This window comes from Fistularia commersonii, chromosome 7 (assembly GCF_037954325.1).
Source record: "Fistularia commersonii isolate RoL2024-O1a breed Wild chromosome 7, RoL_Fcom_v1.0, whole genome shotgun sequence".
Taxonomy (NCBI): Eukaryota; Metazoa; Chordata; class Actinopteri; order Syngnathiformes; family Fistulariidae; genus Fistularia; species Fistularia commersonii.
The window spans coordinates 8,983,837-8,998,791 of NC_141290.1; the positions used below are offsets into that span (position 1 = coordinate 8,983,837).

At 44.8% G+C, this 14,955-nt stretch overlaps 1 protein-coding gene across 2 annotated transcripts; it reads left to right on the plus strand.

Annotated features, from left to right (window-relative positions):
* Positions 1-8,899: 8,899 nt before the first annotated feature.
* tamm41 (TAM41 mitochondrial translocator assembly and maintenance homolog) lies at positions 8,900-13,287 on the plus strand. Of its 2 annotated transcripts, none has more exons than XM_086149631.1 (8): positions 8,900-9,252; positions 9,528-9,732; positions 9,824-9,916; positions 10,124-10,274; positions 10,444-10,589; positions 11,088-11,253; positions 12,032-12,094; positions 12,259-13,287. In XM_086149631.1, the coding sequence occupies exons 1-8, from the start codon at positions 9,203-9,205 to the stop codon at positions 12,348-12,350; spliced, it is 966 nt and encodes a 321-aa protein (XP_086005757.1). In that variant the 5' UTR covers positions 8,900-9,202; the 3' UTR covers positions 12,351-13,287. The 2 variants fall into 2 exon arrangements, with proteins under 2 accessions (XP_086005757.1, XP_086005756.1); XM_086149630.1 differs by having other exon boundaries at positions 8,926-9,252; positions 9,550-9,732.
* Positions 13,288-14,955: the final 1,668 nt, after the last annotated feature.

Consider the following 14,955-nt stretch of genomic DNA (forward strand, 5'->3'; position numbering starts at 1 on the left):
TGCCCCCCGGTTGCACACCAACAGGCGAGGTTGAACGTGAGTTTTTTTTTATGTGGTGAGCTTTCCCAACAAATAGCTGCCATGATGACACGGGCGTCAAACTCACAACCCCTTGGAGCCGCCCGTTTAAAAAAATAAATAAAAAAACAGCGCAATGTTTGGCTGTGTCCTGTTTTTGTTTTTCTTGACCCTTTCAGACACAACTGGGGGCACACTTTCCCCATCTGGGTCTCTCTCAACGGCGAGCAGCTCCACACGTTCACGCTCTTGAACGCACCATGGGTAGAAGTTGTGCAAGTGACCTGGCCCCTCTCCCTTTTGATATGTCTTCAAATTTTAGATGCAGAGTAGCAGATTTGTCGCCAGTCATGATGAGTCAAGCCCAGGAGAGCTGTGCGCACGCACACACACACACACATGCCACCTCCTCGTGCAGAGTGAGTCACAGAGCAGCAGCGTGCGCTGTAAGTGCATCCTAAGCCGGCGCTGGCCTACATCTTCCCTGACACACATCCACATTCCCGGACGGATGTTATATAATAAAACATGTGTGTGTGAAATGATGCACACGGCTGCGTCCGAGCCGGGCGCCGTCGGACCTCATTGTTCATTCATTCACTTATTCAGTTAGTTTTAGAGCTTATCCTACTCACAAGGCTCATCCCAGCTGCGGTGAGGTTAGGAGGCGGGGCTTAACTCGTCCGGGTCAGATGTCACCCGTCCGACCGCCGACCTGCCGAGTGACCTTTGAGGGGGAACGAAAAGACGGATTGTCGAGACAGATAAACAAAAACAAAAAGATTGCAGTCTGAAGTAAACACAGTGTGGGTTTGTAAACAAAGCTGCCAGTGTGTAGACACACACACACACACACACACACACACACACACCTGCAGCCTTCTTCATGCACGTGCAAAAGGATGCCTCCAGTTTTCCTGCAGGAGGTTAGCGGCAGCGACAACCTGCAGTTTTGACACGGTTTTGTGTTTTTGGGGAAAAAACAAAAAGGAAAATCTATTTGCAGACAATCATCCAGGTTGCCATGGTCACAGGAAATGGGGGCGGGGCCAAACCTGTAAATCACAGGTCAACATACAGACGTCCAAGCATCCACTCTGCACTGATGCCCTTTTATTTATGCATCAGTGTTTTTATGCACAAATATTTGAAGCACTTAGGAGAGGCACATTTAAAACTAAATACTCTAAATATGCATGACTCATTTAGTATTAACCCTTAAGACTCATGGGGGGACTCAACACTGACCAGGAATTACTGTATTTTTTGGACTATAAGTGTCCATTTTTTTCCATGTTTTGGCTGGTCCTGCGACTTATACTCGGGTGTGACTTATAGATTAAAATATGTAATTTCACGTGTTTGTTATTTTCACACTGACAGCCGCAGAAGTGCGCTCTTGCCTTGTGTGCCAGTATCTGCTACTCCTATTACTCCTGTATCATGGGAAATTTAAGATTTAATTATCTACTTATAAAGACTGGACACAAATGCCCCCAAACAGAAAATCATATGCTGCAGATTACAAGCTACTAGTAGCGAAGAATGCAGCTGGAAAACAGTAATCAAGCAGCAGAAAGAAAGTTTGGAGTGAGCAAGAAACTCTTGAGGGACTGGCAAAAGGCGGAGGATACTCTAACTGCAATGAGGAAAACAAAAAAAGCTAATCGCGAGCTAAAAGCTAGATGGCCACAGTATGTCTTCACGCCCCGGTTGTTGCCAAGGCGATGAATATAAATGACTTTACGTGAGGACCTTCTTGGCGTTACCGCTTCGTGCCACGCAACAGCCTCCCTATCAGAGCACGGGCGGCCATGTCCCAAAAACAGCCACGCAGAAGAGGAGGCAGCATGCCGTGTACCTCCGGAGCTGGCAGAGTTGCTCAGAAGTGACACCAAGGATGGAGAATTCAATAGATTTAGTGATTTGGAGTGAGATCAAGTATTTGCTAAACTTGTTATGCTATGTTGTTCATGCTATAGTTATCTGAATAGCATAACAGATACCTATTCCGCCTGTTTTCTACTCTATCGTCATTACGATAACTCACTTTCCAAGGTGAAATGTTTGTTCTTGGTCTCTGATTTTTCAAAATAAATTTCACCCCAAAATGCAACTTATAGTCAAGTGCAACTTATATGTGTTTTTCTTTCTTCATTATGCATTTTTTGGCTGGTGCAACTTATAATCCGGAAAATACAATAACTCATTGTAGTCGGCGAGCTAGGCACTACGTGGAACCTGGGGTGGATTGCTGTGTTCACTGAAACAAATGTTAGAACATGATCATCTAACCCCCTTCCCGTCTGCAAACACACACACACACGCACACTCCCACCACGTCCCTTGTGTGTATGTGTGTGTGTGTGTGCTCCGACATCAGCTGAGGAGGTATTTTTGTGATACGCCTCGCTCTCTATTCAAAAATGCAAATCTTGAAAATTGAAGAGTGCGAAATCTCCATGGAAACCGGTGTCGGAGGCACGTTCTGGGTTCTACCTTGAAATACGTCTGCGGAATCATAAAGATGCACCTTGGAAGCGGCGCCTTGGGAAAACCGGCCAAGGGATCAGAAAAACGCCAGCCTGGAACGGCGTCGGAGAACCCCGACTGGACTTGGCGTTGCTCACCGGCCCTCGGCTCTATGCGCCAATTGATTTTTAGTTTATCCACATTGATCACTGAGCGAGCGCCCCCCCATGTATCAAGTCCTGTTTTACTCTTGCGCCGAACCCAAGCTAATCAATATCATGTAGTTTGCCGTGGGAGCTACAGGAGGCGGCCACGGCCCGAGGGTCAAGTGTGATGTGTTATTAAAGATGTGCAAGAATTCTGCTTTAAAACAGAATCGTGGAATCTTCCCAATAAATCCTATTTGTGATCATTTCTCAAGTTTGATTGATAAAATCTGTGAGAACCGATGAAGCAGCGACCAGGTGGAATCACACAGTTGTAATGAGGTCCTTAGGGAAATAAAAAAACAGGAATATAATAATCTAAATTATAACAATCAAAAATATCCCTCTGGGTTGTAGAAAAATATGCAACTGTCAAATTGAATAATATCAGCATTTCAGTAATAACCGCAAAACCGATTGATCATCAATAGAATTAGTCGTAGATGATTTGCAGCTCCTGATCAAGCGCTCACATAAAACATTATCATCAGATGAAGCGTTCAGAGGGTGAAATACATACAATGATTGCACCTCCCGGCCAGTTCAGCTCCTGCTCAGAGGCCTCATGATTATTATGGGATGTGTCGCTGCCCGCTGACATAACTTCAGTGGAAGCGATGAAAGCGGGCAGGTTGGCGTTCCCGCGGGAGTGGCGGCGAATGGTGCGTTCCCTTTTTCATGTTGCATCATTGGATGCGGGCAGCAGTGGAGATCTCCATGGCAACAGGAGTGAGAAGGCTGGCAGGATCCCTCTGAGCTATTGCTGTTTGTGGTGTGTGTATGTGTAAACAGATACAAACACACACACACAGAGCAGAGGGCTCGTGCCGGGGAGGATTTGGAACGCAGCGCCTTCGTTTGCGTTTCTAAATCACAGCTCTTGGGCTGAATGCGGGCGAGATGGAGACCGAGGATCGGGTCTTTTATCCGGCGAATTTCAAATCCTCCGGGGCCGAAAACCACTAAGTCAGAGATGTCAGGAAAACGGATGTCTGTGACTGTTGATCACTGAGATAATGTTCGTGTTGTTCTGAAGATAAAGTGGCATCCGGTTGTACTCCAGAAACCAGACCTCTACGGTCTTCCCGTGCACGTACAGGGACGCCGCTTCGACTCCCGCACTGAATAAAACCCGTCGCCCGAGGCAAACTGGGGCCGAATATTTCCTGGAAGCCAAAAAAAAATCCAACTCTGGATAGTGCGTTCCATTTCCAGCAACAAGGCTTAAACCATTATGTTGAATAATGCCCTGTTGGCAAGGCGACGCATGCTTAGACAACTTTTACACGATACTGTAAGAGATGAAGGACAGCCTTTTACCTTGGCTGGTTCCTCTGAGCCCGAGGAAAGGCGGGGGTCATCAATATTCATCGGATGGAGGAGGCGGCTCGGACCAATTATCGGATCATAATATTTGTCTCGCCGCTAACAACCCGCAAGGCAGACGCACGGCCAGAATTAATAGGACTTTTGTACTTGGGAGCCGGCGGCTCCGTGGGAGGGACGGGTTCCGGGTGGCAGCCAAACACGCAGGGTTTTGATCAGTTGGAGGAAAGAAACCGCTCTGATGTTCGCATCGCACATGATCACTGTGATTTCACCACTGTTTGTTTGCCTCTGTGGAAGAGGAGCATCTGCAGGGCATTTTGTCTGTTAGCAGGAATCTCACTTCTGCAGAATCAAGCTGATGAGTACAGCTCGGGCCTTAAAGGCGGACACACACACACACACACACAAATCCCTTTGCACTTCCATTAACACTGCAAGAGATGTTCTGGTGGATTTTTGTGAGAACATAGTGCAAACACCTGCAGGCAGATTGATCTATTTTAAAACACACAGGAAGACAAAGCATCCACGCATAGCGGCGGTTGCTTGTCAATCACAGGGCCACACGTCGCTCACACCTGAGGCCCATTTTAGCGCAGACTTTTTGGACTGTGGCACGAAGATAGAGAACATTAGCGGCGCCCCTCACAGAGAGCTTTGATCGTCCCAAAAACATAGAACAAACGCGCTGCTCTGAATCCCAATCCACGGCACAAAAAGGAAAAGAAAGAAAGGAAAAGCAGCTGGTACTTAACCAGGAGAAGCTCTTCCCGCAGGATGTTTTAGAAGCGCGGCACCCATCACATGAGCGATCGGAGTCCGTCCCAGGTGCACATCATCAGACGCTGAAAGGAGCCTGAATGACTTGTTTACAATCAGCAGATCTGTTTTTGTTGCAGCTGTGCCATTGCGTTGTCTCCATCAGCTGGAAAAACATGGCTGCCGTTCACGGCGTCCCTTGACAAAATTGTCTGTGGGGGTGAATTAGAAGCGTGAGGGTTTGGATATCGGTGATTGACAGATGACCCGTCAGTTAAACCCTGCATCAAAACCCCCGTCCAGGTGACATGAGCGGGATTCTTCCGAGCTCAAAATTCCACATCTAATTATCAGAAAGTCTGAAGATGTTATCGTCTGACTCACAGGAGCAAAGCGGCAGTGGTGTTTGGAATGGAGGTGCTTTCAGACTGAAACAAAAACCCAAAGGTTAATCACGTCCTCCACAGAGGACTCAACGTGTCAACACGAGGTCCCATCTGTCAAAGATATGTTATATTACAATCCCGACATATCTCTCCACAGTGGCTTTACTTCCAAAAACTATTCACCACTGTAGTTCATTTTAATAATTTGAATAGCTATTGTGTCCTTGTGTTTTATTTAACGTGCATATTCCAGAGCACTGCAGCTCATTATCATCAGTACGTGCTTTAAAAAATGCAATCCAGAATTTAAATAATATATATCAGAAATATGCTATGTTATGATAGGAGACATAATTATTAAATTGGGCTCGATTAGATTTTACATACTCTGCACTAAATACACTAATAATACTGATGTTGTTTTTTTGGTTTCGCTACTTTAGTACTACTACAATTACTACTACTACTACTACTACTACTACTACTACTACTACTACTACTACGAATAATTGCAGTAGTTGGAAAAGTATAGCGAGTTTATTTTGGTCTTTTGAACTTGTTAAAATACCCACATAAATGACAATATATAAGCATTAAATTTAATAAACAACAAAACAGTAATTCATATAAAAATCCCCAAAACACTTTTGCTTGACCAAAAACCTTTGGCTCATTTTGCCGGGCATTCTTACATCAATGCCTTTTAGAGATAATTAAAAGAATATATTGTGTATATTAAACATATGACAGGCAGTTTACGACTACAATGGTGTTCATAATTCACTTTTATGTTTAGAAATAATGTTATTTCGAAGTCATTTTTCATCTATTTACTCTATTCATCACATTGGTTGAGTCCTTCAACTGATAACTTCTTTGTTTTGGGGGTAAATTGGGGGTAAATACACATATACTCTTTGTATTCACAGCCTCAGATCCGAATCATCGTCTAGACACTATCTAGAATAGTATTATTATTTACTTCATAAATAATTCAGGCAGTCTTAAATCTCCACTCGTTTGCTGAATTTTAGGGTTTATGTATAATTAGTTTGTTGGTTCATAACTGTCGGCCCTGCTTCTTTTCCTTATTTCTTTCAGTTTTTTTAAAATGGAAATTGGTTTCATATTTATTTCAGGCTTGAGGTACTGTCTGCCGAAGATATGCACACATTAAGAAATCAGCAGCAGTGCGCAACTGTGCAACAGCGCCATTTGCTGGCTGGAAGAAAACGCTCATGAAACAGAGTCTATATCCAGCGAAAGAAGAAAATTCCATGATCACCAGATTTTCTCTCCAGAGAGGACATAACATTTAGTTAACTTTTAGGAAATAAAAAAGATGAACTCTGTGTCAATGTTATTTTATGTTTAGCCAAATTGTTCAAACACAAAACCAGAATGCAAAAATGTTCCCCCAATTTTACATTCTTTAAACATTATTTCAAATTATAGTACAAATCTTTAGAACTGATGAAAAGACATAAAAGCAAGAAAAAAAGTTATAAATGATATTCCCTGATATTCATTAAGCTAGACACTAGACACACCTTGTGTTCCCCTCGCATTTTTTTAAATGTATTTATTTACTTAATTTTATTGGTCTCTTAAATTCTACCTTTGTTTTACTCTCTCTTCTCTTAAAACCAGATTTGCCTTATTCACCCCAAGGTGAGATTGCTATTTGTTGCAGGAGCAGGTCCCGCTCAAAGGGTACAAGATAAGAAATACAAGTGTCAATATACAAAATTAATAAAAATTCAAGTATGCATAACTACAAATGCTGGTGAATCCATAGCTCCTGGTTATTGCACTATATTAGCACTGGATATAGATATGGATTATTGCACAGAAAAAAATGATTGCACAAATTATTGTTGCTTATATTTTTGACATTATTTCTACTACTTTCCAGGACTCCCTTGAAAAAGAGGTTTTTGATCTCAATGGGACTTTCCTGGTTAAATAAAGGAGAAATAGATAAATAAATAGTGTTACTTTTGCAGTTATACTATTTTGTTTGAAATAGACTTGTGTAGTCTAGGTGCAGTCTAAAGGAGGGCACGGGCCAGTGTCTCTCTGAGCCGGTCCCATAAATGCAGAGGGTTGCGGACGGAAGGGCATCTAGCGTGAAACTTTTGCCAAAACCAAACATGCGAATCAAACCTAATAATCTCATACCGGATTGGTGGAGACCCGGTTTAACAACGAACGCCATTGGTACCGATGACCTACAGGGTACCAGTGGAAATTGGGCTTCTGTGGGTCAAAGAAGGAGAGGAGGAAGGCGTGTTCAGAAGCAGAGAGAGAAGAGGAAAGGCTGGAACTGAGATTAGGGACTTTGAATATCACGACTATGACAGGAAAAGGTAGAGAGTTGGTCAACATGATTCAGAGAGGAAAGGTAGATATACTGTTCCTGTGTGTCCAGGAGACCTGGTGGAAAGATAGTAGTAAGGCTAGAAGCTTATGAGCAGGCTTGAAGTTGAACTATCATGGTACTGACAGGAAGAGAAATGGAGTAGGAGTTATCTTGAAGAAGGAGTTTGTTAGAATGTTCTGGAGGTGAAAAGAATGCCAAATAGACTTATGAGTCTGAAACTGGAAATTGAAGGTGTGATGGACAATGTTGCTTACGGCTTTGCCCCGTAGGTGGGATGTGAGTTAGAGGAGAATGAGCTAGATGAAGTGATGCAGAATATCCCCAGAGATGAGAAAGTGGTAATTGGTGCAGACTTCAATGGACATGTTTGTGCAATCAATAGAGGGGATGAAGAAGTGATGGGTAGATTTGGTATACAGGATAGGAATGCAGAGGGACAGATTTTGCATAAAAGGATGGAAATGGCTGTAGTGAGCACTTTTTTCCAACAAAGATAGTAACATAGGGTAACTTAGAAGAGCGGAGGTAGGAGCACGCAGGTAGACTACATCTTGTATAAACCAGGTAACCTGAAAGAAATCAGTGACTGCAAAGTAGCTTTAAGTGAGAGTGTAGCCAGACAGGTACTTGGGCTCAACAGTCCAGAGCAACGGAGAGTGTGGAAAAGAGGTGAAGAAACCAGTTCAAGCAGGTTGGAATGGGTGGAGAAAAGTGTCAGGGGTGCTATGCAATAGAAAAATATCAGACAGAATGAAAGGAAGGGTGTATAAGACAGCGGTGAGACCAGCGATGCCGTATGGACTGGAAACAATGACAAAATGACGAAAAGTTTGTTACAATAAGGAAAAGACAGGAGGCAGAGCTGGAGGTTGCAGAGATGAAGATGTTGAGGTTCTCTTTAGGAGTGACCAGGATGGATAGGATCAGAAATAAGTCTATCAGAGGAACAGCACATGTTAGATGTTTTGGAGAGAAGGTCAGAGAATCCAGACTGCGGTGGTTTGGTCATATACAGAGGAAAAACTTGAATATATTGGTAGATGAATGCTGGAATTGGAGGTCTAGAGGAAGACCAAAAAGAAGATTTATGGACGTAGTGAGAGATGATGTGAAGATAGTTGGCGTAAGAGAGGAGGATACAGAGAATAGGGTTAGATGGAGAAGGTTGATTCGCTGCGGCGACCCCTGAAGGGAAATGCCGAAAGGAGAGGAAGAAGTCTATGCGTTATCGACGTATGTCTAGATACGGCCGTGTTTGTTAAATAAAGGTAAAAAAAAAAACAACAAAAAAAACAGGTTCTACTTCCGGACTCATTTTCCCGTGAGGCCCCGGGAAGCGTCAGCCCGTGACGTAGAATCCGCGCGACGCAGCCTTGACGGCAGGTCAGGACACGGAAGAGCACCGTCCCCGTGTTTACACGATTTAGAAAAAAAAAAGAAACAATCAAGCGGTAACATACGTCCTCACACTTAAAATGCGTCTTCCACGTCCATCTCTCGATTCTGGTGAGGATTGAGCGCTTTTCTGCGCCTGCGTGTTCGGGACCCGGCGGCACCGGACATGGCCTTGCCCGCCCTGCACAACACCGGCGTGCTGTACCGGAGGGTGCTGTCGCATTTCCCGCAGGACATCAGCCTGGCGTTCGCCTATGGATCCGGCGTGTTCAAACAGCACGGGACCAGCCAAGGTCAGATGGAGGTAAGTGAGGAAAGGCCTGAGCAACAGACCGCACTTCGCACCATTCGTGATTATCCCCCTTTCTGGGTTTGCATGGGTTCCCTGAAATGTATGTTGTGTGTGAGAACTACAAGCAGAGATGGGAAATGTAGTTTCGCCTATCTAGTTGTAGTTCTACGTGGTGTTCTGAGGGGAATTGAATGACAGCCTGCATGAAGTGATGTAATTAATAATATGCTTTGTTCATACAATTTCTTCTTTCTAAAAATTGCTCACCTGCTTGCACATCGCTGAAGTCACCTCTTCCTTCACATCCAGAAGAACATGCTGGACTTTGTGTTCGCCGTGGACGACCCGGTGACGTGGCACACCATGAACCTGCTGCAGAACCGCAAGCACTACTCGGCCCTGAAGCTGCTGGGGCCCACCGCCATCAGCTCCATCCAGAAGGACCGCGGCGCCGCTGTGTACTACAACACGCTGGTGCCTGTGGATGGCAGGGTGAGTCAAGAAGATACACAGAGATGTCCATGTCATGTGCTCCATCTTAGCTGAGTCCGCCCTCCATCTGCTAACGCCGCCTCCTCTTCAGATCATCAAATACGGCGTGATCAGTACGGACTGTCTGATCGATGACCTGATGCACTGGAAAACCATGTACGTGGCCGGGCGCCTCCACAAACCGGTGGGTATTCCCACGTGCAGTCACACAAGAGCAGCATTTTTAAAAACCTGAAAATTACAAAGGGTCAACAGTTGTATTTCTGTGGACGAGGTGTAACTGAGAGGGTAAACGGTTCCATCTAGGACGAGTGAATGATTGATTTATCTGCATTTTTTTCCCATCCTTGTCATTTACTTGCTTTGCTGAAATGTGTTTTGCCCCCCCCAGGTAAAAATGCTGGTGCAGAATGACAACGGGAAGCTCCGCGCTGCCCTGGTGGCAAACCTGAAGAGCGCCGTGACCGCCTCCTTTCTCATGCTGCCAGAGAGTTTTACAGAGGACGACCTTTACATGCAGATAGCCGGCCTCTCCTATGCCGGTAAGTGTCGCCTGAGTCACACGCCGCCATTTACAGCCCAGATTGGAGACCAACCAATTTAGAGTCTGAGATGAGCCAGCAGGCGGGCACGAATACATTGGGAGAACGGTTTCATTTTTTTTCTTCACAACTCCTTTTTAAGGGCGGACTCTTATGCCTGTCTCTCCAGGGGACTTCAGGATGGTGATTGGGGAGGATAAATCCAAAGTGTCCAATATCGTGAAGGATAACATGCAACACTTCCAGATTCTCTACAGCAACATCCTGCGAGACTGCCCCCAAGTGGTCTACAAGCCTCAGCAGAGAACATTAGAGGTAAAGCATTACATTGGGAGGATTAAAAAAAGCTTGTCAGCCATGTTTGTTATTCTTTGGAGGAAAACAAAGAGGTTCAAAGTCCACTGGTGTGAAGAAACGTGAAAGAGTTTAAGGGCCTGAACTGCACTCACTGGATGATAAGACAAAAAAATTGGTCTTTTTTTCTCCTGCTTTTCAAAATAACGAATGATGAGTAAAAGACTTGACACAGACCTGTTATCCGTATATACAGAATGTTTCTGTAGATAATTCGGTTTTCGCCCAGGGCCTGGCAGCAGGAGCGAGTTTTAATCCCCTGTGGTCCCGCTGGGGGGGGGGTGGGTGGGTGGGTGGGGGGGGGAGAGATCCTGGTGCCATCTGGCAAAATGATTAAAATGTCTGATATCACATATAAATTGTTCAATTGTTCTGGCGAATAGAATAGTCACTCATAAGAAGAGCTGGTGGCTACAGTCCCAAAGATAGGTGTGACTGGTGTCCATTGTGTTCCTGCAGGTAGACAAGAGCCCTGAGGGCCAGTTTGTCCAGCTAATGGCCCTGCCCCGGACACTACAGCAGAGGATCACCAAGCTGGTTGACCCCCCGGGTAAAAACCGAGACGTGGAGGAGATCCTGCTGCAGGTCGCCCAAGACCCTGACTGCGGGGCGGTCGTTCAGCAAGGTACATTGCCCGCTGAGGAAAAACCTGGCTAAAACCCACCGCAGAACATGGTGGATGCAGTAGATGTTGCAGACATTCATGTTTAAATTTTTACATTTTTTTTACAGCTTTTTACAGTTTGTCTGCCAACAAACTCCACTTTTTCAAAGTTTCCTAAACCTCCCTTCTACCCATTGGCCAGCAGAGGGAGAGTTTAGTAGTTCTAAAAAAAAAAAAGGAATAAATTCCCTCTGCTTCTATTTGGGATTTCTTTATCTATCAAAATCAAAACATGTTCCATGAACATGTTCCAAGCATGGTTTCAGTCTCAAGTTATAAATCCCACTGTTTTTACGGCGGAGAAAAGTCTGAGATTTGACCTGAAAGCGAGTGTCGACACTGGGAGGCAGTGGAGATGCAGAGACAGCCGGGGGGTGTTGATGACTTCATGGCCCATCTCATGCAGTGATTAGCGGCATCACAATAGGTCCACTCCAAGGCATTACCAGGACGGATGGGAGATACGATCCCTCCGGTGTTCGGGAGGCTCCTCACCAGATGCCTGAACGATCACGGTTGCAGCTCTACTCCGCACTCCTCCCAGATATCTTTGCTCCTCACCCTGGGGAGAAGTTCTCACCAGCCACACCTGCAACTTTATACATTAAATATCACTAAAATTGCATTTGCTTGTCAGATTTCCTAAAATTCAGTTAAAAGGCAAGACAGTGTTGGAGGAAAAACAACTGGTTGTTTTTTTTTTTTTTAATTTAATGCTAGAATGCTTTATGCTCCTCAGGTATTTCTTCTATTGTGAAATCCTCCAGTATAACACAGAGCATTAAAGGCATCGCCACTGCTGGTAAGATTCTCGTATCTTGATTGTTTTGTGTTCTCAAATGTTATTTCAACAGTTTATCTTGATCTGATCACAATTTTAAAAATCATTGGTTGCAGCACTTGCAAACTTGTTTTATTTCCCCCCCCCGTCACTGGTATGTTCCATGTGCGTCCTTCTCCTGCCAGGTCTGTGGAAGACGGTGTCTTACAGCTCGAAGAAGCTAGTGAAGATGTGGAAGGGCTGGCGGAGGCAGCAGTCAGTTTCACAGATCTCCTGATTCCTGTTGTCTCATCAGGATCTTGTCAGTGAGGCAATCAGCACCCACCCTTGACTCTCCCCTGATAGCCCATAGATCTGTTTGCCTCTCCTCTTCCTGGCATCTGTGAGGGGGCAGGGGCTGGAGCGCTGAATAATTCAGTGCCTACACTTCAGGTGTTCCTTCACAAACCAACTGAAAAGAGAGATTTAAACCAGTGGAGGTCATAGGTTTTACTGGAGACATCCCATGGCCGAGCTGCTTAACACTGATGGGCGTGATCCCCTTGCCAGGAGGCTCTGATGGTGTCCAAACAAGACAGAATCAGCCTGGATCGCCCCTGTGCTGGGGGAGCTGAAATAACATACATTTGAAATTTCACCGAGTCAGTTCGGACAAAATATGAATTAGCACATCACAAATGAATCCCTCCCCATCTCTCAACGTTGTTTCTGTTGCACTGTGTTAAACATAACCTTTGGATTGGAGAAGCTGTTTATTCTGTGATTTTCTTATTTAGAAAACACTGAGGCAGAATGACTCACAGTGTCCCTCCATCAGACCAGAGGAGCCTCCCAGCACCTCTTAAACCCCTCCAGGGTTGACCACTTTTACTGCGCCAGCAACAAAAGCTCGACAGAGGACCTCCCCTTCCACGGCAAGGAAATAGGAAGGATGACGATGTTGTGGGCTTCTCTTTTGCGGGAACTTGTCGGTCCTGTTGTTGGACTACTCGTGTTTTTCCTCACGCTTAGCCTGCTTTGGTTGGGGAAAAAAAAACAATTGTTGCGAAATGACTGTTTTGCGTCATAGAAAGGCAGAGATGTTGGTCTTTTTTTTTGTTTTAACACAGTCAGTTCAGAGTTAATTCACACCAGATGTCTGTCATGTACAATATAATGCTATGCTTTATTTTAGAATAAATCATTTCCTGGTTTCATGCCAGTGCAGGGATTAACACTGTTGCCTCGCAGCCAGAAGATTCCAGGCTCTGATCCAGTATTTTTGTTTGTGTGGGGTCTTTATGTTTTGATTCCTGTCTGACCTGTCTTCAGGTTCTGTCTTCCCCTTAAGGTCCAAAACCAGATGGAGTTTGAGGCCGTAGTTGTGAATGAGAGGGTGAATGGTTGAATGTCTCTCTATGCCCAGGCCAAACCCACTTGCCTCAGCCCGAGCAGGGATTGGCATTGATCTCACAGTATGAGGAGTGTAGATAATGAATAAATGGAAAAAGATTTCATATTTGATAAAGCATCAAAAATATGTAAAGCTGGAAAAGATGGAATACACTGCTCTTTTAAGTCAGAAACTATTGAGTTTTATCAAAGACTGGACTGGGAAATTTCTCTCAAAGAAACCCTCAAATGCCCTCATTTCCAAAACATTTGATTAAACCTCACACATTGATGTTCCAGGGTGTATCTTTTGATACGGGTGTAAGTGATGGGCTGTGACAAAAATAAGACAATGCCAGCCTTACAGTTAAAAAATGTGTTATTAAACGGTTTCAATTCAACATATTGTAACGACAGAACTAGAGTGTTATAATGTGCTGCCGCTGTCTTTCCACTCTGGAGAAGTGAGAACAGAAATGAGCACCGTAGCTATTGGAACAATAATCCTCCCTATGCTAACGCAGCAGAACTCGGGTTTAGAGCACATGAGCACACCAAGAGCTACTTTTATCAACCGTACATGAAGAGAGGGTACAAACATTTCCATGTACCTGTGAGTAGGAGCGTGTAAACGTTCGCGCAACTCTTACAATGCATACACACAAAACCTAGTGGTAGACCAATGAAACTACAAGGCCGATGGCTGTGCTTGTCCAGCACCGGGGGAGGGGGGGGGGGCACTTCAGTACAAGCCTTGAAGAGTCTGCCGCATCTGCCGCATCACCTTAGTTTGCAACGTGATTTACAACTTGGCCATCAGACAAGGCGTCCCGCTGCAGGAACACCCATGGGTGGATGAGTAGATGCCAAACACAGCCTGTCCTGCCGCCTAATGCCTCAGCCATTCCAACTAGAGATGCTCATACAGACATTTTAGGTGAATCTATCTTTTAGCGATCATTGAGAAGTGAACATTTTCAGCTTGAAAGTGTATCAGGGAAAATAATCACAGTCAACTTTGTAATGTGCACGCAGCAATCTGCGCCAGCCACTCATTCAATTGCTGTAAAGTGTTTGCAATGTTAGATCCTTCTTTTCATTCATGAATTTTGATTGGTCCTATTGAGTTTGCTGCACAACGTACATCAGCACCCTCGTCCCACTGGATGGGATTTGCTTGGCCCAGTCTACTCCGAAACCCCCCTGGAGACTGGCTTGACTTTCTGAAAGACCTTCACATTATTGTCAAATATATTTTAATATTCACAAATTAAACTGTCTAAGTGTTTTTCAAACACCTCTGTCTGACTGTTTAATAGTACTTGTGGTGCGGCTGGTTAATGGTGCAGCTGGTTCTGTTGGGAGCACTGTGGCTCCATTGGGAATAATCCCATGTGGTGCAGTTTCCCTGATGATGCTGCTAAAACGAGTATTCATGGGTGAAAGCGTGGTTGCTGCTTCCAGTCAAGAATACTTTGCCTCCATGGGCAGTGACAAGCTTTTTGGCAATG